This window comes from Pseudonaja textilis, chromosome 1 (assembly GCF_049901715.1).
Source record: "Pseudonaja textilis isolate UNSWEBS1 chromosome 1, rPseTex1.2, whole genome shotgun sequence".
Taxonomy (NCBI): domain Eukaryota; kingdom Metazoa; phylum Chordata; class Lepidosauria; order Squamata; family Elapidae; genus Pseudonaja; species Pseudonaja textilis.
Window position 1 is genome coordinate 146,980,601 of NC_141990.1, and position 27,777 is coordinate 147,008,377.

At 39.1% G+C, this 27,777-nt stretch overlaps 1 protein-coding gene across 1 annotated transcript in view; it reads left to right on the forward strand.

The window, feature by feature from the left end:
* Nucleotides 1-27,777, forward strand: part of SNAP25 (synaptosome associated protein 25) — a 65,588-nt gene that overhangs the window by 18,685 nt on the left and 19,126 nt on the right. The window contains exons 2-3 of the mRNA XM_026710380.2: nucleotides 19,488-19,613; nucleotides 22,965-23,006. Of these exons, the coding sequence (XP_026566165.1) occupies nucleotides 19,542-19,613; nucleotides 22,965-23,006 (114 nt within the window). The 5' untranslated portion in view covers nucleotides 19,488-19,541. The remainder of the gene's footprint in view (nucleotides 1-19,487; nucleotides 19,614-22,964; nucleotides 23,007-27,777) is intronic.

The following is a 27,777-nucleotide window of genomic DNA, read 5'->3' on the forward strand; positions in this document are numbered from 1 at the left end:
CTGGCACTCTAGTGGCATCAGGGTTCTCCCAAGCGTCGCTGCTTGTGTCATGTCCTTCTGCACAGCTGAGCACTCCTCAATTTCCCCGCTTTTTGTCTTTTCACACAGAGCTGGCAATGTTCCCATGGGTTGGGTGGATGAGCCTCCAGTTCAAGATCTGAGTCCCAAGGGCCAGGAGTAGGGGATTCTGTTGCTACGGCTGGGACTCCCTATTCATGACAGTCTGATCGCCTTATCATCTTGTTCTTCCTCAGGATGATTTTTCCAGCCAGGTCATGTGAACCCAGTTCTCCCAATCTTGATGTATTGAATCTCCTAATGTGTATCCTGTTAGGAAAGGCCAAGCCATTCACGCATTCAGACTTATCCTCATTTCCCACTAACAGCAGCATGATGACATCCCGTGCAACGTTTTCAGAGGGCAAGTCCTCATGGCTTGGCCTTCATCTCATTGCCAGGCCACCGTTAAGGCAATTTACTCTCTCCCCTATTCCGCCTTTAAAGCTGCATTCTTCTCCCAATGCAATTTTTTTCACAGGTAAACATTGTGTGAGATCCTGTTTTATATATTTAAAAAATGATTAAAGCAGAAAAACACATTTGCATTCTTTATTTCAAGCTGGGCTTTTTAATAACCCAAACATATGGTTAAGCCCTTAAAACAGGTTTATTCTCAAAATCACAATCCCTCTTACAGCTTTTTCAAATGCTCTCAAAGCACGAATGTTCTGTGCCTCACTTTACCAGGATGTGCACAAGATGGTCCAGTGTTAGGAATAGCTGGCTCCAGGGTCTTAATATTCATTGACTGTTACAGAGCTACTAAAGAATCCATGTCCCTCTGTCACCCTAGAAGTAACGCTTAGTATTGATTCCCTCGTGTGAATTATCCTCAATTCAATCCTTTATTTTCTTAACCTTTATTTTACATCATTTCACACTGTTGATCTTGCAGGTCTTTGGGTTTGATTAGAAAAACAAATCAAATAACTGCTGAGCAAACTTTGCTCTTTCTTGCATTTCTGCAAAACCTAACATATCAGCTTGGCAACAACACAGAGAAATGATATTTACTAGGGGAAGTTAAAATCAACTTTCCAATTTTACCTATAATATTAGCTGTTTAGTTATGAACCCATCCCTTGCCACAGTATATTGTAGGATTTTCTAAGGGCCCTTAGGTATCCAGGTATCAATGTCCCATAGATTAGCTTGAATATAAAAATGGTTATGAATTAGGCATTTACAATCTTCAGATATATCCCGTATGTCTGGATGGAATGACCTCACTATATGACATTGAAAATGTATTTCAAAACTCAGACCCAATGTATCTGGAACATTTATTTCTTAATTTATTCTAATCAGATGTAATGGGGTTTTTTTTTCTCAAAATAGTTTGATCATTGACAAGAACTAAGAGATTGTATGGACTTCCTGTAGAACCTGGGTTTAGCAATGTAAGTGCTGCTACAACATTTTATGCAAATTCTAAGTTAGGGACATTCTATGTTGTAGTTACACATTAATAGATAATAATAATTCATATCTTGCCTTTTCTCTAGGAGGACAAAGAGCATTCATGGGTTTTTCCCCACTGAACTCGTGAAGTAGGTTAGACTGAGGATGGGAAGGTAGCTTGCATTAACTCAGTGAATTTCTATGGCTGAAAGTAGAAAATAGAAAGTAGAGTAGAGAATTTCTATGGTTGAAAGCCTGAGCTGCCCAGGTCTAATTTAACAGTGTAGAGAGAAAGATCTTTTGGAACTTGACAATTCAAGGGAGGTTTATTGAAAACTGCTCATTTATGATTCATTTGTATTGGAAGGGTAAACTTCACTGCACTTATTTTTCCACCTTTCAACATGAATGTACAATAGTCTCATACTATGGATCACATTGCTATTCCTATTAGAAGATGAAACCATCAAGTTGAATTCCATGGAGAGAGAGAACTCTAGTTCAAATTGCCTCGACGTGATAATATTTTCTGTTGGAATTAATGGACTTTACATTTTTAAGTAGAGTTGTACCACTTTTCAACTAAAGCAGGAAAAAATAATTTAGTAGTCTCTTTGTGTTTTGGATTACAAAGCCGTGCATGGCCATGATGAGATGGGGGATGTAGAAATTTAACAAACAAACTGATAGAATGACCTCAGAAAATATGCTTTATTAAAGAAAACTTCCTTAAATATCATTGATTATGAGATCATAAGTGTTTTCATAAGCCAAGGCTCACATACTTTACTAAACCCTAAATTGGTTTTGATTTCATATGATGTGTAAATGCCAGCTAGTTTGGTTTGTAAACCATGGTTTTAGCAAATTATTCCAACTATTTGAGGGCCTATTCAAATGTAGGCATTTTTTGCAAAATGACGTTGCTTGTTTACAAAAAACTAGTCACACAGAGCGATCTAGAAGGGAACAGATTGATTGAAAAGAAGAAAATAGTCGAAAGGAAAATGTTGATGGATTAATTTTGGTCCCCATTAATGCTATTACTTTCAGTCCTATTTCTGCCTACTTAACATCTGATCTCTTGGCCATATCATGTCTGTCAGGAATATTAGCTCACTTTTTGAAAAATGGGCGGGGTAGCAATCAATCAAAGTGGGTAGTTGTTCTCTATCTTTTACTCAACTTGCAGTTTAATATTCTCATTCCATCGGTGGTTACTTTGGGAAAACTATTTGTCCATGAGTAACATGCTACTTACTTCTTTCCAGAAGTTCATAAGCAGAGCATGAGTTGATGAGTTTTTATATAAGCAGAGGCTACCATGGAATGTAGACTTTCCATTCATTTGTTAATCCATTACGCTTATTAATATTATAATATAAGAATTGATCATTAATCAATTCCAGGTATTAATCAATGGAACAGCTTGCCTTCACTAATCAGTGGAATGGCTTGACTCCAGAAGCTGTGGGTGTTCCATCACTGTAGGGTTTTAAGAAGAGGTTGAACAGTCATTTGTCTGAAATGGTATTAGGCTCTCCCTAGAGTGGGGTTGGACTAGAAGACCTCCAAGGTCCCTTCCAACTCTTGTTATTCTGACTGTAATTTCAGTGGAGGCAGAAGAGGACACGGAAAGAGCTTGGCTGTGCTGCATGTGAAGGGTTGGAGTTGTTAGGAATAGCGGGCCTACTCTGTGGATGCTCCTTGAATTTCTGTGTGACTGCTTCCCGAACAGGTCAATCAACTGGCAAAAACCAGAGGCTAACGTATTATTATGGGGCTCTTCTGAAATGGCACTAGAAGGGCATTGCCTTCCTCTCAAATGCACCTCTGTTGCCAGCAATGAGAAAACAAAGGGAGGATGCCTGCTCTGAGATTTGCCCCAGGAGTCTGGAGCAGAGCCGTCTGATGGGGCTAGAGAGCCCTACAAAAAGATGATCCGCTGATATGCAATTTATGCCACTCAGTTTGAGGACAGACTGCCTCAGGGCACACCAGAGGCGGGGTACTAGAGGGATATTGTTTGCTCAGAAACTCAGAGCAATCAGATTACCTGTAAGTCTCACCTGGTGACAACAAGAGGCAGAAGGTGCCTCTTTGCCACCTGGAGAAATCCGTTCTGCACAATTCTTTGCATAGTCATCAGTAGCAGCGCCTGGCTTCCTGCTGTGTTTACTGAAGCCGCTGTCAAATGCAGCTTTTGTCTTAATCAGGCCACTCCGGAAACACAACCTACTTTTGGAAAACGTTCTCCCTATAGCATTGTAATAGCTGTTAGGATTTGTCAAATCTTCATCCTCTTCACAGCGGCTTGGTGACGCAGCTGGAATTATAAGCTCAGCTGCCTCAGCAGAGGAACTGTGGTCAGCCTGACTCCAAAAGTTGTGTGACTCAAGCTGGGCTCTTTTGCTTCCCTTCCCAGATAGCCTGCTGGCCCTGAGTCATGGCCCTGAGACTCTGGTGGTTGTTTCTATTTCTATTAATACTACACAAATCCTTCAAATGGAGCTCTAATGCCCTGAGTCTAATGTAACTCAGTTTTCTCTACTTTGGATTTTTATCTATGTAAATAGGAACATCTCGACCTGAAAGATGAAAGCATGTTCAAGCATGGTGGGTTGTTTGTTTGTATTTGAATTAGTTTGTTTGCTCACAAACAGGGCTAATTCCAGGTTTTGCACACACACACACACACACATTTGCACACCTGTGAATCGTTAGCCTTCAGTAGATTTGTGTGGTATCAGCAGGGGTGGGATTCTACCAGTTCGCACCTATTCGCTAGAACCGGTTGTTAAAATTCTAAGCAGTTTTGGAGAAACAGTTGTTAGAAGAAATTACTGGCCTAATCCTGTAAGGAAGGCAGGAAGGAAACATTCTGGTGTTGCTTACAGAAACTGCCTCTCCGTTAACCCTTATTACATTCTTGGCAGGACTAGACTTCCTGTCTCAGGAACCTCTCTAGAGTTTTTTTCCCCTCCTTTGCTGGTACTTTGCTTGTGTGGAGTGACTTTTCAAAGTTACAATGGCACTGAAAAAAGTGACTTATGATCCTTTTTCACACTTACAACTGTTGCAGCATCCTCACAGTCATGAGAGGCCAGGTGAGGATATGCGTGCCTCGATGTGAGTGATTTGAGTTGGCCACACCCAGCCAATAACATGACCACCAATCCACGCCCACCAACTTAGCCACGCCCACAGAACCAGTTGTTAAAAAATTCGAATCCCACCCCTTGGTATCAGTATCTATCAACCAACAGGACAGGGATTTCTGAGTACTGCCAAGTAGCTGAAGCAAGTAGCTGTTTTAATTGCTGACATTATCTTGATACTTCAGGATATCATGGGAAATTAAAATAGCACTTCTCAGAACATCAATGACACCTGGGTCTCTTCCTGAAGGTTTTTCTCACCCCTCCATCTGTTCCTCCTTGCAGTTGGAGGATGGTGTGTTTGTTTCCTGATCGGCAAGTTTCTCTCTCTTCCCTATAAACAGAACAGGCTATGCTTGGCAATGCTTTTGCCTCAAACTAGATCTACGGGTTTCTCATCTCTCCTTCAATTTCTCTCCCAGCCTAGAGATCAGCTGCCTAAGCTGGGAAACGTGGCATGTAGAGGGGAGGCTCTTCCATCCTAGATCTCCTGACAGTCCTGGGTGGTGAAGGAGTACAAACAGGAGTGGGATTCAAATTTTTTAACAAACAGTTCTGTGGGTGGGGCTAAGTTGGTGGGCATGGCTTGGTGGTCATGTGACTGGCTGGGTGTGGCCAACTCAATATCACTCACATCGAGGCACGCATCTCCTCCCCTGGCCTCTCATGACTGTGGGGATGCTGCAACAGTTGTAAGTGTGAAAAAAGGTCATAAGTCACTTTTTTCAGTGCTATTGTAACTTTGTATGATCACTCCACACAAGCAAAGTACCAGCAAAGGAGGAAAAAAACCCTCCAGAGACAGGAAGTCCAGTCCTGCCAATAATGTAATAAGGGTTAACGGAGAGACAGTTTCTGTAAGCAACACCAGAATGTTTCCTTCCTGCCTTCCTTACAGGATTAGGCCAGTAATTTCTAACAACCGGTTCTCCGAATTGCTTAGAATGTTAACAACCGGTTCTAGTGAATAGGTGCGAACTAGTAGAATCCCACCCCTGAGTGCAAACCACATTTCTACTCAAACAAACCCATATTTAAAAGCAATCTGAATGACAGCTAACAGGTATTGAGGTTAGGGTAGCAAGGGCCGGTGATAGAAGTTCATGTCTCTCTTAATATCACTTTATGATGCCTTGGTAAGGCTACACTTGGAATACTGCACCCTGTTTTGGTCACCACAATATAAACAAAATGTTGAGACTCTGGAAAGAGTGCAGAGAAGATCAACCAAGAGGATTAGGGGACTGGAGGCTAAAACATAAAGAATGGTTGCTGGAACTGGGTAAGTCTAGTTTAATTAAAAGAAGGACTAGGAGTGACATAATAGGTAGCAGCCTTTCAATATTTGAGGGGCTGCCACAAAGAAGAGGGGATCAACCTTTTCTCCAAAGCACCTGAAGGCAGGACAAGAAGCCACAGATGAAAACTAACCAAGGAGAGAAGCAATCTACAACAAAGGACAAATTTTCTGACACTGTGAACAATTAATCAGTGGAACGGCTTGCCTCAAGAAGTTGCAGGTGCTCCAATACTGAAAGTTTTTAAGAAGAGATTGGGCAGTCATTTGTCTTGTCTTCTTTTTCTGCTGTTTCATGAAGCAGTGTCTCCCCACCACCTCCATTACTACTGATAAGGAGGGGCATCCAGGTCTCAAAGCTGGGAATAAGCTTAGAAATTTGATAGGTCCTGCAGGGAGTCTAATTCACTGAACAGGATTCTCTTATTGCCCACAACGAAGGAGGGAGGAGGGGGCTACCAACATCAGTCTAAAGAAGCCAATAGATCTCAAGCTGATCCCACCTAGAGGTGGTATTCAATAGATTCCGACCAGTTCTGAAGAACCAGTAGCGGAAATTTTGAGTAGTTCGGAGAACTGGCAAATACCACCTCTGACTGGCCCCCGCGCCCATCTATTCTCTGTGTCCCAAGTCCCAGCTGATTGGCTGGGGTCTTCTTTTGTTGCCCTGCACAGGAGAGCAGAGTTGGAAAGTAGGTTAATGGGGTGGGGAGGAAATGGGGACTTTACAGTATCCTTCCCCTGCCACGCCCACCAAGCCATGTCACGCCCACCAAGCCACGCCCACAGAACCGGTAGTAAAAAAAATTGAATCCCACCACTGGTCCTACCCCTCCAATAGGTTGTGGAGGAGAATCAGAGGGAAACCAACAGCTGAGCACCGGGACCCTAGCTCGTCATGACATGTTCTGCTATTAGTCTTACCATAATAAAACAGTTTTCCCTCGGATCTGATTCCTAATAAAGGGTCCTGCACAATGAGAGGGATGTGTGTAAGGGCATGTTGCATCAATCAAGTGAACCTAAGTGTCCACTGGGGGGGGGAGGGGCACTGAGTAACAGGTTGCAAACTCTGCCCCTTATGCGTTTCATTGTGATTTTATGTCCAAGTTCCGAAGTTGCTTTGTGACGTCACAATGCACACGTCCTCATTTTGATGAAAATGTTAGCTTGCTGCAGATGCCCCTGCAAGAGAGTTCATTATCTGAAATCTATAGGGGCAACTAACTCAAGTCAATGCTAGGCCTTGGATGGTCAACCTGCCATGATATTGAATGCTAAAGCATATTGCCTTTCCAGAGGTAAACCAGAAATGAAACTCAAACTCAGGAAGTTCCATCACTCTCAAGGAGCTCAGTTTGCCAACATACCTCCCTACAGAATAATCAGTGACCAGTTTGTTCGTGGAAGTGGAAAACACAAGACAATCAGCACAATATGCCAGTGCTGTGCTTAGGAAGGCAGAATCAACACAGATAGAAATATGCCATCAGACTGACAATGTGCGTTGGCGATCATATAATTGATTCTCATGCATTATGTTAATTAAAGGGGGATTGTTGTACATTTTTCAGTCTGACAACAGGATAATGATCAAATTCTGCTGATAAAATCATGCAAGTGTCTTTAAAACGGACCCTTTCAAATTTTGTGCTATTAAAAATTGCAGCAATTTTGCAGCATCTCAGTTAAATATAGATAGCATAAAAGCCTGTCTAATTTTAGTCACTAGTATCAACTCTTAGCCTTAGGCAGAACAATAAAAGATGAATCAAAGAAGGATTTTATTCTGAAATGTGCCTCTCATTTACCCATCTATTCCTCGAAAGCCTGGGCTTTGGCAGCACCTTAGTTATTTGAAATAATTTGGATTTGTGTCGCTCTTCACAAGATTTCACATGTTTTCCTGATTCTACCAACAGCCCTGCCATATAGGTCAACCTGTGCAGCATTATTTTTCATGTGCTTCATTATTATAAAAGAAACATTGCTGATGTCTTTTTTCAATACTGCGAACATTCCTAAATTTTGAGTTAATTAGGATAGAAATTGTGGAAATCAGTCTTGATTTGATCAATCTTTTAAGAAAAAGAAAGAGCCAATAAAATAAGTTTCAGTACCGCAAGATAAAAATAAAAAAGAAAGGTAAAATCCATCTGAAGATCTGCAATTAGAAGTAGTGAAAATAAAGACGACGTCAGCTTAACTGTCTTTAGAATGATTAATAAGAATGGGGTATCTCCTGGCTTGGTATCTACTGCCAGATTCATTTTGTTGTCCTAATTGCTTTAAAGGGTATATTTTTTGGCTCTATCGATTACCAGTCAATCCCAAGGAAATATGTGTTTAATTGAAGGAAGTGCCAGCGCAGCAGTCTCTGGACCTGCGCATTCTCCAAATCGCTTTTTCTCATTCTAATCCAAACAGCTGTATGGCCAGAATATCCTCCAATTGTGGTAGCTGCAACCCTGCTTTTTGTAAGTCAGAAGAAAAATTACAGCTATAGCAGGAATTATAGTAGAAAGAAGCAAAAATGTCTCATGCTGAATCAGACACAGAGCTGGTCCATGACACTTTGCAACCTCAGGCAAGGAACATTTCATACCAAAAAACAAAAGAAAAAAAGAACTTGACTAGCTACGCAGCTGAAATTTTCCACAATGTAGGCAGAGGAATAATGTTCAGCATCACTAAAGCGGGAAACTAACTAGGGCATGCATAGTACATTTTCTGCCTTACATCTTTTTACCCTGCTGCCTGCGATGGCACCTCAGGATGATCAGAATGAGAATGCCAAAGTATCCACCCTGGTATTATTTGCAGAAAATAGCAGTAAAGCTCCAAAAGATTACCATGGATAATTTATCGGGGAATTTCTTCATGCAAGGTCTACATGACCTCCAAACGAAGAAATGAAGCTTTTTTAAAATTCTGTAATGAATTGTCCGCTTCCAGGAATCTCCGGGAGGAGGAAACAGTTCTGAGAATCAAATAACCCAATGGTTGCAGCCATTTTTAACCAAGGAAAGTTGATGTGTTCTGCCATTCAATCTTTGCAATTTACAACATCTGAAGCAGTAGAGGGTGCAACTTGGCAGATATTCTTATTGCTTTACGTAGCAAAAATTGTTACCTGGCTTATAATGGTAGAAGACATAATTGGCATCCATCTTCTAAGATCTAAGATTTTGCAGTCACAATCTGAGAGTCCTAAAGGAAAGACGTTTGGCCTGAGAGTATTGACTTTTCATTCAAGAACTTGATCTATCACTAACCTCTGATCTTCTAAAACTTTAACATGGATTCTTGTACCAATTGCTCTATTCACAATCCCAGGATGTAGCATTGAAAGAAATAAGGTGAATATGCCTTTGTCAGCTAGCTTAAGGATAACACGGCAGAGCGGAGCCAGTGAAATGGTTATATAATAGTTAAGGGAATGCACCCTCTATTTCAACCAATACAAATCTAGAATACAAATGGTTAATAATTTTAAAAGCTAAAAAAAAAAAATAGGAAGTCAAAAAAAATTAACCGATACATGTATAAAAACAGCAATCTAAAAAAATCCTACAAAGATGGATAAAAATTAATATATGTCCAACTATTATGATAATACAGAGAACTCCACTAACTAATCAGATACTCATTAAAGCTGCTTTGAGGCACAGGTCTTCATCTGACAAATTTTGATCACGGCTGTGCAAAACCTGTCAAGGATGTACTCTCTCTGCTTGTTTTTTTCTTTTTCTTTTTGCCATTTGGATTTCTCACTTGGTTTTTCTTTTAATTTACATAGATTGCTTTCAATGGTGTTTATACACACCTGATTACTTTTATGTATACTGCCCAGAGTCACTAAATGAGATGGGCGTCTATACAAATGTAAGTAAATAAAATAAATCAAGATATCAATAAACCAATCAACTCTCCTGCATGGAAAGCAGAAGGATTTTGCTGTATGTTTCCACAAATTTGCTCGTCATGTGATTACTCCCTTCCCCCACAGCAGCATCCATATCCATGCTAAGCTGCAGAAGGGAGGAGAAATAAGGTTATGTGTCTACATTAATAAAGGATCAATCTTTCTCTGCCCGTTTGTGATTTAATGGTTGGCTACATAAGTCAGGGTTTGTATATGGAGTACAGCATGAGCTGGAAATGGAAGTTTCAACATCCTCTGCTTATGGCCTGACCCGAGAATGTGTAATGCCAAATGCTATTACATCCTGCAGTGCATCCTTTGAGCAACTTCTTGATAATAAGATTCCTGAATAGAGTGGACCATAACCAAGAATTAAAACCCATGGAAGCAAATAAGCACTATTCTCAGGAAATGAGCAAGTAAACATTGCACTTGGCTGCAGTCTATTGAAAAGTCTTGGAGCTAATATAATTTTCTCTTTAGACCCCAGATGCCAAATGCTAGAAATTGGCAAGGCGAATTATTTGATAGGATAAATCTACAACATTGCAGGAACCTTCTGTGAATGGCCTCTAGTGAATGGTTTGGGGTGAATGCTTTGATGATTTTGCCATTGAAATTGATGAATGGACTTGCTCCAGGGATAGTCATGTAGCTTAATTGAATCATTTGTATACTTTAATGAATGTTCCTAGGAATCTGGAAATGTTCTTTATTGTTACTATTGGATGGTTATGTTTACAACCAGGTGAGTCTTTGTGTACTTTTTCAAGACTGGCATAGTAGCCAACACAATGGGCAAGACCTAGGATCCAAGAATCATTCCAGTCAAATTACTGTCTTGTTGTTTCTCCCAAGGTTGATTAACAAAGGCATGTAGGTGTAGTTTATTTGGGACTTAACTTTAAACAACCTTGTATAGAAATAACTCCCCATTTTTTGCCTTCATTTTGGACCATACTGACAGTGTCTCCCATTTTGTGAGTGCTATTAAAGATTCTTTAGGCTATTAAACTTTTTGGGTTAGTTGTATTTGCAATGTCTTCTTACCTTTGGAATTATTTGGTTTGTTCAAAAACTACTTTTCCCAGTACAGTTTCATAAGACAATTCGTTTCATAATCTTACGTTGGACTTTTTGAGATCAACCTCATGAGACTATCATAGATAGATTAGAGATGATAGATAGATAGATAGATAGATAGATAGATAGATAGATAGATAGATAGATAGATAGATGATAGATAGATAGATAGATAGATAGATGATAGATAGATAGATAGATAGATAGATGATAGATGATAGATAGATAGATAGATAGATAGATAGATAGATAGATAGATAGATAGATAATAGGTAGATAGATAGATGATAGATAGATAGATAGATAGATAGATAGATAGATAGATAGATAGATAGATAATTTCAGAAGAAAAGAAAACCTCAGATTTCTTTTCTTCAACAAAGGCAGAAAATAATACAGTATATTCTTCTCTTTATGCCCCCTGATTACAATCTGGTTGCCTGAATTGTTCATGCAAGGGATTGCAATACTGTAGAAGCATCTTGAGAAGACTGACTCCACATCCTAGATATGCACTGGTTATGCAAAAGATTTAGCATGTCATTTTAGCACTCCCAAAGGCTTCAGAAAGAGGTTGGGAGGGAAAGCTACTCTTTTGCTTTTCACAAGTCAAGTTATACAGGCACAGAGGGGGAGTAAGCCGTTTGTTCCTTCTCTTCCTCCCTCCCTCTTTGCTGACACATTTGCCTCCACTAGTCACGAACAATCATTATTTTGTTTAGTCATGATGCATAGCTCTATTGGTTTTATGATAAAACAGTGCTATTCTTTTTTTTTTTTCAATGTAATATTTTGGCAGAGGGTAAATAGAAAATAACAGAATAACAGAGTTGAAAGGGACCTTGCTCAGGCACAAAATTCTATACCATTTCAGACAAATGGTTGTTCAATCACTTCTTAAAAACCTCCACAACTTCTGGAGGCAAATCGTTCCAATGATTAATTGTTTTACATACAGCAGAGAGAATGAATCTATGCCTGTGTTTTCTGTGTTTCAGTTTTAAACACGAAGACCACCAGAACTCTTTCCACCCCTACTATTCTATGTGTTCAGACATGCCCAGTTGTGTCAAGGGGTGATATCAGATGGATCTGAAAAGCAGCTGATTTATCTGTCTTTCCCTGCTGGATCTCTCTGATTTGACTGGAAACAATAGGACCTTGTGCTTAAATTATTATGAAATTATTACAAAGTTTCTAGAAATTTTGTAGGGGAAAAAATAGAATAAACTCCTTTCCCTATTACAAAATAATATCTTACAGCTATTGCAAAATATTAATAATATTGGTATTACTGGGGCAGAATAATAGTGACAGTAATGATGATAAATACAGCAACGACTGTTCAGAGCATAATGTTTGCCTTAAAACTGGGCAAAGAAGGATTATTGGGGTTCAATGTTACCTTTAAAACTGAAGGCTGGAAGAACAGAAGAAAAATTGCTTTCAACTGCAGGGTGATACTCAAATATAATGCGTAAAATGAAGTAGTCTATACAACGAGAATGATTGCCCTGTTCAACTTCTTTTGCTGTGGATGCAGAATTATCAGTATTAATTGCAATTTAGGATGCCAATACTACAAGCACAAGATCAATTGAGATTTCACCCAGAGTTGCATATAATATAAAAGAGAACTACTGCAATTCACATCGAAGTATTATTTAGGTGATAATGGTTTCAGTCTTGAACTAATTACTTAATATTAAGATCTCCATTGCATTGTGTGTGTGTGTGTAAAAATATGTGTGTTTATTGATAAGAGGAAACAAGAAATAGCCAAAGCAAATTTAACAAAAGTATGCAAAAAGTAGAAAAAAATGAAGTAATAGTATTTACAACTATTAATTTTTGACCCCGCCTTTTTATACATTTCCTAATGTACAATATTTGCAAGCATTTAGCTCTCCCCTCTCCCTAAAAGCCAGAACTCTGTAGTTATATTTACCATTCTGTGTTGTAGGAAGTTAGCACCCACCCCTTTTCTAGAAAAATGAAATATTCTAGGAAAGATTAAAAGGGCAGAATATTTCCCCTAAAAGAGAGGCAGAAACCCAGCCCGCTCCACCCACCTTTGTTAATGGGCCATTAAGGCCTGGGCCCATCTATTCTACATAACAAAGATCTACCTCCTTCAGGCAGAGCCCTTTAATTGCCCTTCATTGAATTATCCAGCAAGATTCAGCCAAACTTAGCACACAGACAACCTACAAAGCTAGTTATGACCTCTGACAGCAACCAATCAGTCTTCCTGTGCCCCAGGAAATTCAAAGCCAGAGAAGATATAAAACCCAGAGACTCTTAGCACCTCTTCCCTTTTTCTTCGCCCAAGATCTCCAAGGCAGGTGATCCTGTTCATCAGTAAACCTTCTTTCCAAGCAACTTTCATGATTCCAGTGTCTTTTCCCCCACTTGGAACTGAACCCAGATGGACATTTCTTCCAACAGTGTAATATGTTGTAGGTATGGGAACCATTCTTACTTAAATTCACTTACTAGTGATATATTTGCAACCTTAAAGAGAGACTTTTGACATACCCTAAAAGTAAACTTGCAGACTCAATAATGCACTGTAATGTTGTGTTTCTTTATGATAGTTCCTCAACACTCAAACCAGGTTAAAAATAAATTGTGAACCATAACTCTTTATCGTTCTTGGATTGCAGATCAAAACAATGGCTAGCACCCCTCAATAAACTTTTGTGCAACAATTTTTCAGATTTTTGCTGATAAATACCTCTACTTTATTATCCTGGAAAAGATGTTTTTTTATTGTGAACCACTTGTGAATATTTGAGCTTCAGCATAAACTACATAGCAAACATTTAATAACCCATTTTCTCCCCACAGTAACACTTTCCAATTTTGAGTACATGGAGTCTGAAGTGTATTTGCTTTGAAGCTCATATTATAGTTTTATATGAAATGGAATTAGAACCTTTCACACATCAAATGATCCAGATAATGAAACAATCCTCTCTATTCTTTTAAAATCTATGTAGTCAGAAGTATCCTCCTCGGCAAATAACAGATTTTTTTTTTTATGTGAGGGAGAGAAACCATCATGAACTAGTTACATAAATGAATCAGAGACTTCAATTGAATTGATTGCTAATCCCAGCTTGCTCCCTCCCACCCCATGTTTGTGGGGCGGCAATTATTGGACGTCAACAATCCTTGCCGTTGCCGCTTGTTCATTTTTAATTAGCATAGATACATGTTTCACAAGGGGAGTCCTGTCTCCTGCAGAAATGACTTGTCAGCGAGGGAAACCAAACATTAGTGAGAGCTGAAAATAATGCTTGGGGTGAAATTTCACTTACTGTGGAGGCCCAAAGCTTTCAGAAGAGTTTATTCCACCAGCTTCGACTGCCTGGCTGTTCTGACGCATGCCCTTTTCCAACAAATCAAACACAATCCAAATAGAACAGAAACTTGTAATGCTTTTGCAAAATAATTAGCTGTGATAAGCACAAGACTTGCCAAGCTGTGCAAGACTTGCCAAAAGATAACAGACAAGAAATAATTTGCAATACAAGAATCTTCAAATACAAACTCAGGGTACTAGAATGTCCATGAGGCTGGAGTTTCAAAATGTCTTTGCCTTCTGCAAAGTACATTCGTTCACAGCTGGCTTTTATTTTCTTGAAGGAGGGGCCATTACCTTGCAGCCTTACTCCTGAGTCACCTGTGCTGTTGTAGTTGCTCTTTCCTCCGAGCATTCCTGTGTGCATGCGCACTTGGCACAGGCTCCTCAGGAACCTCCTCATCGCTGCTGCCAGCCCCCACAATCTCTGAAGGCAGCAGTTCACTCCCTAATGGTCCTGGCCCCTCATCTGAGTCCTCGCTCTCCTCAGCCATCCGTACCTGCTGCCGGCTAACCACAACACTGACATTTTGTGTGTGTGTGTGTGTGTGTGTGTGTTGTGTAAATTTTACATATTTAAATTACATCATGCCTGTCTACTTCCCTTCCTCCTAATTACGGTATAAACTGTTACTGGAAAAATGAAATTGAATGGGTTACTCTGTGTATTTCTTTTTCTTTATTTTCCAATCACGATGGTAATATATAGACAGGGCTTCAGTATGACTTGCATGGGCCCTTGGCGCTTTTGCTCTAGTAGAACCTCCCTCCATAAAAATAACAGTATTCATATTATATGGAGCATGATAGCTCAGCACTTGTCAGCTGGAAAACTGACAGCTCAGGTTCGACACCCAAATGCTGCAAGATGGGATGAGCTCCAGTTACATATCCCAGCTCCTGCCCACCCAGAGTTCAAAAGTATGCAAATGTGAGTTGAAAAATAGGTACCACTTTGTGGGAATACAACAGTGTTCCGTGCACCTCAGTGTATGGCTTGCATGTCCACAAAAGCATTTTTGGACAATGCTGGCTCCCTCAGCTTAGAAACAGAGATGTCCTGCCCCCTAGAGGCAGATACAACTGGAAGGGGAAACATTAATGTTTTCTTCATTTTTGTCCAGAGAACTAGGGAATACTAAATCACAGAAGTTTTGTTTTATAATAATAAAGTCAGTTTTGCTGATTAATTATGAGATTTTGTCATGTCCCTGGTGGAGACTGACTCTGAGGGAGAGGAGGAACAGCCAACAGGGAATGGAAATGTGGTTCCGGAGGTTGTGGAGGAGGCTGGGGAAGGGCAGAGGCCGGCTGAGCAGTCAGAGGAGAACCCAGGCCCATCCTCTCTCCATCCTAGGGCACGTAGGGAGGAGAGGATAAGGGGGAGGAGAGGGTCTTAATCCTCTTCATGGGCTGCAGCTGTGACAATTGAATAAGAGAACGGACATGAGTACAGGTGAGCGCTGGAAACAAAGCATAGAAATATTTCTAGTTTATGGTTCCTCTCTGAGTTTGGCGTCCTTCCCAGTGTGTGTTATTTGTGGACATCCTCCAGCCCTTATCTTGCCCGGTTTGTGTTGTTTTTTTCCTTCTTTGTGTAACTGTTTGTGTGGGAGTTTTTTTGTCTTCCGTCAAGAATATTTGGAGCTTGGAAGCAAAGTGAAGGAATAAAAGAGGCTTCATCTGTTTTCTGTGACTGTGTGTGTTTTGTATCTCACCCTGGATCATCACAGATTTACTGGGTTATCACCATAGTCCCTAAATTTTAGAGTACATACTAAATTTTACTATTCACATTAAATTAATTAATTGCACTAACTGTAGGTTATGAATAGATTTGATGTTCAAAGCCTGTATGTTTCTTGTCTCTTTTTTATGGAAGAGCATGAAAAGACGTACATATTTATTCAAAGGCATGGCAATAATTTTTACTTTTATTATTTCTGATTTTAAAAAATCAAGCATGTTTATACCTAATGAACAGTTGGTCCTGTCTAAAGGGCACCTCCAGATAGCCAGTGACCTTTCGACTAGTCCTTCAAGCAGCACAGAAAAAATGTTATTATAATCTGTTATATGCCAATAGCCATTTTTCTTCTGCTTCAGTAATATTTCACATTACAATTCAAGAAATGAGGTCACCTTTGTGGTAGTTCTCTTGTCCCCATAAACTTCAATCATTTCCTACTCTTCCCGTGAGAGGATAATAATGTTGAAGTGTCATCCAGTTGGTGTTGACACTTAGCAACTACATGATAGACTTTCTCCAGGAGGAACCTGGCCAAAGTTTGTCCTTCAGGTTTTCTAATGATGCATCTATTTTTACTGTAACCAACTCCATCCATCTTGCTGTTAGATATCATTTTTTCCTTCCATTTTTCCCAGTATTAGAGATTTCCCAACAAAGTTAGGTTTTTACGTAATGGGTCCAAAATTGAACCTGATCTTCTGAGCCTGGGATGAGAATCTGTTTTGATTTATTTGATGATCTCTGGTAAGAGTCTTCTCCAACTCTAAATTTCAAAGGCATCACTACCAGAGGTGGTATTCAGCAGGTTCTGACCAGTTCTAGAGAACTGGTGGTGGAAATTTTGAGTAGTTCGGAGAACTGGCAAATGCCACCTCTGCTTGCCACAGATAAGGATGCTTCCCCTCTGGTATGAGAAAAGTATTTTTCATGCAGGTCCTTCAGACATTTGGGGACCCCTCGTGTTCTTGTCTTCTGTGTCTTGTTCTATCTTGTCGACTTCAAAGTATTCTACTCTGGACACATTCTGCGAGGACCCAACTCTCTGCAGAAGGCTCTAATGTCGGGAAAGATGGGAAGGAAGAGAAGAAGAGGTCAACCAGCAGCAGTTGGATGTGATGGATGCCCAGTTGGAAGACCAGGTTGGAGGCAGATCATCATGGAGAAAATCAATTGAAAGGGTCTCTGGAAATTGAAAATAACTTGATAGCACATAATCAAGCAGTCAACTTGCCTGCAGAAGATTTATGGAAGATTCAAACGCTTACATGCTACTTTGTGGTGTTGATTACCTAACATCCTATGGTGGAAGAGAGAATTTTTTTTCCAATGTGTGCGCATGCATCATAAAAACATCCATTGTCTGGGAAATATCAAGGTTGCAGTTAAAAGCATTTAGTTGCATAATGGGTTCTGAGAAATCTAAGAGGAAGCCCTTTCTAGAATCCACAGTATCCAGGATTACAACTTCTCCCTTGACAACAGTTACAAAAAGACACAGAGGGGTTTTTTTGTTGCTCTTGCCATTGCTTTTAAGAAATAGAAAAAGGCGAGAGGGAGACTTTGCAGGCAGGATAATGTGTAGTTTGGAGTGATGGCTGATTTCTTCTCAGAGTAAATCAGATTTTGAATACTTGGAACAATCTAAAGTTTTGTTTTCTTGCAACCAGTTTTGATTTGGAAGCACATTCTCCAACATGTGGCTTTTCTTACAGAATAAAACTTGCCCCGTGCAATCTCACTGTGAGATTAATCTCCACTCAGAATTTGGAACCTGGAGAATTAGAATAGGTGAGGGACTGTGATTTTTCAGTTCCTTACCAGGAACAGAATTTCAGCATTTATTTCAGTTCCTTAGTCATGTGGGAGATTCGGGACAAAACCAGTGCAGATACTTTTGCCTAGTATTGGTTCTTTCCCTGGGCTTATTGCTTTATGAAACTTGATCAGTGTTTTTATGAGAGAGAAATGAATTAGTTCTGCTTCGTGATCGCACCAAACATACATTTGGGTTCCTATTCAGGAGAATGACTAATGGCCCAGGAATAGCACAATATCACCTTGGGAACAATTGATGAGAGCTTTCTCACTTACAAACATTGCCTGCCTCATTTAAATGGCTTTGTGAGGAAAGCCATAAGGGTAGTTTTGAAAAACCCAGGTATTGACGCACAAGTAATCAGAAACAATTTGTTTGGTGAGATCACTAATCTGACGATGTTTTTTCAAGTACTTGTTGTAATACGTAGATATCTAGTTTGCAATGTGTATAACTTCAGTTCAGTATTTATTCCTCTCTAATACTGCATTATGTATATTCATCAAAGCTTTGGTCTTCATAATTTATTGTAGGGTATTCCTTTTATTAAGAGAGCCAGTTTGGTATACAAGTAATCTTCGAATTACCATAGTTCATTTAATGACCATTCAAAGTTACAACGGTACTGAAAAAGTGATTTATAACCATTTTTCACACTTACGACCTTTGTCGACCCATGATCATGTGATTCAAAATTAAGATGCTTGGCCATTGGTTCATACTTGTGACTGTTGCTTTTTTCCCAAGGTCACGTAATCCCCTTTTGCAACCTTTGGACAAGCAAAGTCAGTGGGGAAGGTTAACCTAACAACTGTCTTACAAACTTATCAACTGCAGTGATTCACTTAACAATTGTGGCCAAAAAAAGTTGGTAGAATGAGGCAAAACTCACTTAACAAATGTGCCACTAAACAACAGAAATTTTGGAATCAACTGTGCTCGTAAACCAAGGACCACCTCTAGTGGTTAAGGCACCAGGCTAGAAACTGGGAAACCATGAGTTCTAATCCCATCTTGGGCACAAAGTTAGCTGGGTGATCTTGGGCCAGTCTGTCAACCCCAAAATATTTCTCTGGTCTTTTAGAGTTGCCAGCAGAAAGGGAGTGGGGGAAATAGTGCATTCCTTAAATGCTTTCATAGATAATTGCTAGGCGGCCGAAGCTTCTGGCGCGCAAGATTATTACTGGAGAGCATGATTGAGGACTCTCGGCTATGGAAATATCCCATTGGAGAATATACATCCAGGGGGTGGGGGAAAACCAGGATCAAGGGTGAAATGAATGATGTATCTCAGAGTCAGCTGCACGCAGGTACCGGCGGCATGTTCACTCCTAATTTTTTTTTTAAAAAAACTCTGAGAGATGTGGCTAGAGACTCATGATTTGAATGAGGGGTGGATGCCGGAGCCCTGACATAGTCATTCTCCCTCAGTCCTAGGAAGAAGGCAATGGCCAACCACTTCCAAAGAAAACCTTGCCACGAAAACCTCAGGGGCTTGTCTAAACAGCACCTAGGAGTCCTCACTGACTGAAAGGCACAAAATAATGATGATGATGATGATGATGATGATGATGATGATGATGATGATGATGCTTATATATATATTTAAAAAAAACCTTCTTCACTCTAGGCTTGCAAAGGAACCGATTGATCCCAAAGCGAGAGCCATACACTCACAGCCACAATGGCAGAAGATGCTGATATGCGCAATGAGCTAGAAGAAATGCAGCAGCGGGCTGATCAGATGACTGATGAGGTAAGGAAAAGAAGGACAGAAAAATAAGTGCAATACAAGGAACTGAGCCCCTCTGGAAGACAGGAAGTTGGGGATACTGTTTTGTTTACTTTCCTTTCCTGTGTTGCCTTTGAACTGGACTAGGGGTTAGAACCTGAAACTTCCCAAAGGTGCTTTTACAAGAGGCAACTGGACTTTCTGGTTTTCCTTTGAAGACATTTTTGCTTCTCGTCCAAGAAGCCGAAGAAGGCTTCTTGGATGAGAAGAGAAATGTCTTCAAAGAAAAAACAGAAAGTCCAGTTGCCTCTTGTAAAAGCACCTTTGGGACAACCGTGACTTGGATGACTGAGAATCTCCATAGACAACTTGAAACGTCCTTATTAAAGCTAATCTCTTCCCAAAAGGCAATGAAGGGGATTTCCCCAGTTGCACCTGATGAAATAATGAACATGCTTGGATCACCTGGTTTTTCTGCCAGGTCGCCCTCCTCCTGCTGCCATTCTTACTTTAGGCAGCCTTAGATCATCCTTGGCTTTTTAGCTCTAAAGTAGCATTTCCCCCGTCAAGCGGGCAAAAATGTGCAGCGGTTTTATTCTTGTGCAGTCTGACAGCTTCACCAACTAGCTTAGGTTGGTGTTTCAGTCAGGGGGTGGCTAAGGGGGTGGGATCAGCTTACTAACTATTGGCCGTTTTAGGCATTTTTTCTTGCCCCTGCAGTCCTTGGACAGTGTCCTATGGGGCAGTGGGGAAAGAGATCCAACCTCTTCCCCATTTCCTATTTCTCCAAGATGGCCTCTCCTTTTGACAGAAGCATAAGCCCAACCAACAAATAACAGGCCTCTCCTACTTATCGTCAATTGCCTGGGTTAATTTAAACATGATTTTAATTCTTTTTTTTCCAAAAAGTGCTAACCTTGTTTGAAAGTAGCCCAAGAAACAACTGATAGGGCTTTGAGGGTTGAAGGGTGGAATGTGAAATAATATCTTCTCCTGACTACCCATAATGGGTAGTTAAGGGCCTTCAGTTTCTAATTCTGTACTGATCCTTAGGCTGGGAGAGGAGGCAGGTGAAGCTGAAAGAGCCAACCACAGGCTTTTTTTAGGCAACCCTTTCAGATTTGGCATCTGATCAATACCTTGGGATCCAAAACCTGATGGGTAGAGCTGATTCCCTCTTTATTCCTGTGATCTCTTTAGGGATAGAGCTGGCACAGCAGTTAGAAGGCAGTATTGCAGGATAATTCTGCCGACTGCCAGCAGTTTGAATCTCACCTGGTTCAAGGTTGACTCAGCCTTCCATCCTTCCGAGGTTGGTAAAATGAGGACCCAGATTGTTGTGGCCAATAGGCTGACTCTGTAAGCTGCTTAGAGGGGGCTGGAAAGCACTGTGAAGTGATACAGAAGTGCTATTGCTGTTGTTATTGGGAGTTTGGGCAAAGCCTGGGACAGCTTTTGACAGATGGCTACGCCAACAAATCTAACATTTCTTTTGTACCTTCTTTTCTATTCATCGAACTCTATTCCAATTAAGGAATGTGGTGGGTGGAAGTTCTTCAGCTGGGGATATTTGGAGGAAAGAGAAGGAAGCAAACCTGGGGGAATCTTCCACTTGTTTTCCTTAATCTGTCTCAGTACAAATAATAAGGAGAACACTAGAATAGTTGGAGTGGTGGATAACACTTTGACCTACAAGGAAAAGCTCATTATAGCAAAATAATTCTAGCAGGAATACTGCCCAAGAGAAAGGCATATCTATATTCCATAACTGAATCACAAAGCTTTCACTGAAGATAAAAGAATGCCTTGGTATTATTCATACATAGCCTTTTGTGCAGTGACAAATAGAATAAAAGTTCTATTATGTTTATAGGAGGTATTACTAAAGATCAGACATTTATATGCAGAAAACTAATATTTATCAACTTCCTCTAGGTAACTAACAGGGTAAATTAAATTAAAGACTAAAGAGACCTTTGATATGATGCAGCAAAGTTCTCCTTATGCTTCTGCTAACTATTGATTTATCTGTAAACATCTACAATATTATTTCAAGTGAGAAAATTGAATAGCTTTCTACTAGAAATCAGATTGCCTTCCGCAATTGGTTTTCTGTATATTTTAAAAAGTGAATTGTGCGGAGAGCATCTGGAGAATGGAATGTCACCATTGCTATTATTGTATAACTTTATTTTACCATGTTAACTTTCTTATGAATGTTATGCTGTTCTTCTATTCAAATAAAATCAAATCAAGTTTATTTCAGTCAAAGACCAGAGACCAGATCAAATAAAAACACTCAAGGAATATCCAGTTCAAAATTCTAGAATAAAATAATAAATAACAGATAAAATCTAGATTAAAATAGTAATTTGGCATCCAATCTGTCTGTTACACATGGCCTAGCTATACTATCATATCAATTCTTAAACTGTGAGGCCCATAATCATTAAATACTAAAATGCAAAAGAGTAGTAATGCAAAAGGGTTTCCTACATTAGTTGTATAAAATAGCTATGGTGGATTAATCATGTGTTTCCGACAAACCCTCAGTGCTGCTAACCACTTGATAGTTCTTCTATTGTATGTTTTACTATCGATTGTCATATGTTTATTTTTAGCTACTGAGAATCTGTGGGTAGCAGCAGGTATAAACAAAATAAACTCCATCCACCATCAATAAGATGAGATATAGATTCTTAAATAAATAAACAAGGTTGTAATGCAGTGTTTTCCCCAAAATTGAAGAAATGTGATTTGAGTTTCTTTCTGCCTTTCATACTTAACCTTTGTCCAAGAATGATTTTTGACATTCAGCCATATGTGAAGCAATCATAGTTTATGCAATCTTAGATCAATTATTCTTAGATTACTCTATATTACGTGGTTGCTCTGAGAATAAATCCTAACCTCCTTGCAGGGGAGATATAATTTAAACATAATAAATTGGATCTTCTCTACAAACAGGAGATAAACATAATACTATTGATTTTATCTTCTTATTTTTATGTATTTAAGAAATGTATTGTCTGCCCTCAACCTTAGTGGTTCTAAGGGCTTCTAATAAAAACGATCGTAAAAGCATAATAAAAGGATTTAAAAAAGAAAAATTCCTAAAATTAAAACATGAGCACTAAATAAATTTCTAGATTCTTCCTAAATGATAACATGGATGGTCTTTGTTCCAAAACATAGATCCTATCCCCGAAAAAGCAGAATTTATTATCAATGGCAAATGTTTCTGACTCCAGATAGGTACAAATTATTAATGGTCTGTGCAGGATGGAGTATTTGACCAATATGCTTGGTCTTACCAACATATAATTGAAAACATTTTGAAAGTCTTAACATTCTTTTGTTTCCTTTCTACATTAGTCCCTCGAAAGCACCCGTCGTATGCTGCAGCTTGTCGAAGAGGTAAGACTGTTATGATTTACCTTGACTCTTCCTCCTGGCTAACCGGAGCTGAGGCTTCTCAGTACATGACAAAGCATATCCATGTTAGATTTACATAACGATTTTTTCAAACACAAAGAAAATGGTTATTTTAAAATGTTTTCTTTAGGTGAGTATATACACACACTGCTAACATAAAGCTAGGTGTTTTTATATGTATGTGCCTCCCTGTGAAACCATGACTGATTTTGATAAGGAGCATCCCATGTAAATCTTTTGGATATGACAATATATATATATATATTGGATATTGTCATATCCAAAAGATTGGAGATATATATATATATATATATATATATATATATATATATATATCCCCACCCACCACCACCCCCAATCCTCCCCACCCACCCCATCCCCACCCAATCAAGTCACACCCCACTAGCAGGTAAAAGGAAGAAACAGCTGCAAGCTCACATTACTCCGAGAAGCACAAAGCTGAAGACACAAGCCTGAAGATGATGAATGAGACTTCATCGAAACGTTGCCTAGATACTTCCAATTTTACGTGGGAGAAAACCTGAATAACCAAAGATCCACATACAAATACCTGCGAAAATCTCAGAAAACACACACACACACACACACACACACACACACACACATAGTATTCAGCTTTGTTCGGGTATTTTCCCACGTCACTGTAGTTGTGCTTTTAAAGTTGTAGCAACATTTCGGCAGAATCTCATCTGCCATCATCAGGCTTCTGTATTGTGTTCGAACAAAATACAGATGAATACAATACAGAAGCCTGATGATGGTAGATGAGATTCTGCTGAAACGTTGCTACAACTTTAAAAGCACAACTACAATGACGGGAAAATACCCAACAAAGCTGAATATATATATATATATATATATATATATATATATATATATATATATATATAAATTATAATTATATATATATATATATATATATATATATATATATATATATATATATATATATATATATATAAAACACACACACACACACACACACACACATTTTCAATACTCTTGCACATCCTGTAAAACCAGAGGGAAAACGAGAGAACAGGGAGCGCTCAGAAGGACCAGTGTTTGCTTGGCCAATGAGAGTGGCCTTCACCAGTCCCATTTAACTCTGTTAGAAGTATTCTGAGATTAGAACAAATAAACCCCCCAGAATTTGAAGAGGGAGCTGTAAAAGATATTGGATTGGACCTAGTCACAATTAAAGTAGAATGATTTAAACCAGGGGTAGTCAACCTTTTTATACCTACCGCCCACTTTTGTATCTCTGTTAGTAGCAAAATTTTCTAACCACCCACCAGTTCCACAGTAATGCTGATTTATAAAGTAGAGGACAAAACCCCTACCGCCCACCATGAAAGCTGGAACGCCCACTAGTGGGTGGTAGGGACCAGGTTGACTACCGCTGATTTAAACCAATGGGATTTAAGTTAGCTACTTTAAGCCTCACTAATTTCAGTGGTTCATTTGATGCATGATTAAAACCAGATCACCTTGAAAACAGCATTTATGTATACACATCCATCCTACTGTTCCCTTTGATGGCCATCAGTCTTATGCAAAATACCCAAAATGAATTTAAAAAAATATCGGAAGGGAAAAAAAATGAAGGTAGGAAATGGATGGGGGAGAGACAATGGAAATATAATTAGATCTTGTTTTTCTCTACAAATCATACAGGTAGTCCTTGACTTATGACCACAATTGAGCCCAAAATTTCTGTTGTTAAGTCAAATATTTGTTCAGGGAATTTTGCCCCATTTTATGACCTTTCTTGCCACCATTCTTAAGTGAATCATTGCAGTTGATAAGTTGGTAACATGGTGGTTCAGTGAATCTGCCTTCCCCATTGATTTGGCTTGTCAAAAGATTGCAAAAGGGGATCCACATGGCCTTGGGTTAGGGTTGAACCCAGTTGCCAAGCATCTGAACTTTGATTTCATGATCGTGGGGATGCTACAAAGGTTGTAAGTATGAAAAATGGTCCTGAGTCGCTTTTTCGGTACCGTTGTAACTTCGAACAGTCACTCAATGAACTGTTGTAAGTCAAGGACTACCTGTACTTTGCATACCATAGTGTGGAGACACTTGGGATACAATGGTCTTGAGTTGCACTTGTGCAAAGCATCCAAAACCTGCCCAAGCTGACCAGCATCATGTACTTACCATGAATAGGGTATGTTGCATGTGACATTGGTATGACTGAGGCCAATGGGCAAGCCTGCTCTTTCTCTGACTTGTTTGGAAATGCTCTGTTACATAGCACAACACAGATGACATGCATAATTAAGAGTTGGAAGGGACCTTATAGGTCATCTAGTCCAATCCCCGCCCAAGCAGGAGATCCTACTCCATTTCTGACAAATGGCAGTCCAATCTCTTCTTGAAAGTCTCAAGTGATGGCACTCCCACAACTTCCGAGGGCAAGGTTTATACATAATTTCTACATAATTTTTACATGCTAGCTCTCCACATGAGACAGTTTGGTCTAGTGGTTGAAGCACCAGGCTAGAATGGGGGAGTCTGTGAATTCTAGTCCCATCTTGGCCATGAAAGCTGGCGGGGTGACTTGAGCCAGCCCTACTCATGACACAGGGTTGTTGTTGTTGAGAAAATAGGAAAAGGAAGGCGTTTTAGGTAAGTTCTCCACCTTGAGTTATTTGTAAAAATAATAAAGGTGGGATAGAAAATAAACAAACAAACAAAATCATTTTGCAAAAAAAAAATACTTTGAGAATGGTGGCAAAGCTATGCAAAATTCCAGCATTATCATTGGGATCTGGCATCCAAGCAGTTTACTTAATTAACTGTCTTAGAAAAGTCTTAGAAAACTATAAACTATAGTAATAGAACAGAGAAAATGAACAGCATCTATTTACTTGGAGTTCAAGTTGCCTGGAGACCAGACTGAGGCAATAAAACTCATCAGTTGACCAGTAATTCCAAAGCAGTTTTGTTAGTAGATTGGGGTGAAATCCTTTTATAAGCACACGAAATGAAAATTTTCCGTGAATGAAGGTTATCCTGCAGGAGAGTTGAGCAGCAGTGTTTTTTTCCTGGTTTAATAATAACACCATTCATTTGCAGTAATGAACTGTGCAAACACACACACACACACAGAAAATAATTAGAATACTGTAAAAATGATTCAAAAGTTGATAGATAGATAGATGGATGGATAGATAGATAGATAGATAGATCTATCTATCTATCTTTGGTTATTCGGGTTTTCTCCCGCGTAAAATTGGAAGTGTCTAGGCGACGTTTCGATGAAGTCTCATTCATCATCTTTAGGCTTGTGTCTTCGGCTTTGTGCTTCTCAGAGTATTCATCAACTGCAATGATTCACATTTACTCTGAGAAGCACAAAGCCGAAGACACAAGCTTGAAGATGATGAATGAGACTTCATCAAAACATCGCCTAGACACTTCCAATTTTACGCGGGAGAAAACCCGAATAACCAAAGATCCACATACAAATACCCGTGAGAACCTCAGAATATGTATGTATGTATATATGTATGTATGTATGTATGTATGTATGTATGTATGTATATGTATGTATGTTACCCTTTTGTAACCCATTCATTCACACTGGAAATACATATTATCCTTGTATTACCGATGGAGATAAGAAGGAGAAAAAAAATGTGCTTAGCTCTTCTTTTGACCATGTAATGTTCTGGTCTTAAAATTTAGAGAAACAAAACCACAGGGGTATTAACTTATTAAAAATATAGATAATTTATGAAAAATATATTTTAAAAAAATTATTTTCTGGGTGAGTCCCCACTCCCATAATCTAATGGGAGAATTTTGTGTTCTGAAAGAAAAACTTACCTTTTCTATACATTTTCACCAACTAGAAAATTTGGAATTTGTATTTTCTCTGTGAAACATTCAAGAACTAAGATTCAGATTTTACAGTCAAATTTTACTTCGTTGATTTTATGTTTCTTCAGCCTTAACGTCTGTACATTACACTATGTGCCATGTACACTATGTACATTAGTGTGATGACACATTCAATTACACATGGACTCCTAACTAAAATAGGTTGACTCAGGGAAGAAAAAGAAACATCAGAATTAGAGAAAGATTTCTCTGACATTTTGTTGGTAATCTGGAGATTCAGAGACATAGATGGGGTTCCCATTTTTTAAAAAAATCACAATAAAGAGGAGAAGAATTTCATTTTTTGTGACTTGTCTGTAATTACAATAAACGGTTTTCACAGTGGGATATTGAAGAAACTCTTGAAGGACTGATATTTTGCAGGACTGATCAAGTGTTCTATTTGTTTCTGAGAGTTTTGGTTATTCAGAAGAGTGCAACATGGGATATGTAATACTTTCTTTTAGTTGCTGCTTAAATAGAAAATGTGACAAATGGCACTTGTTTTTTATTCATTTTAATTTTGTAGTCCCTGCAGCTACTCTCCTGCAATTGTTCTAAGAAACTACTAACTACAGTGAAATATGCCCTTTTATACAAATTTCCTGAAAAATAAGCTTAGGACAAAGGAAAAAAAAATACAAACATGTTTATTTGTGTTTATTTATTTACCCAATTTCTATAGTTGCCCATCTCAGTTAATGACTCTGGGCAGCTTACAATAAAAATACATTACAATAAAAAGCACCAAAGACATTTTTAAATCAATAGAAACCAAAATCCAAAATAAATATGCACAGCAGCCGAGATACTTGGCCAGTTAACAATACAGCTAAGAAAT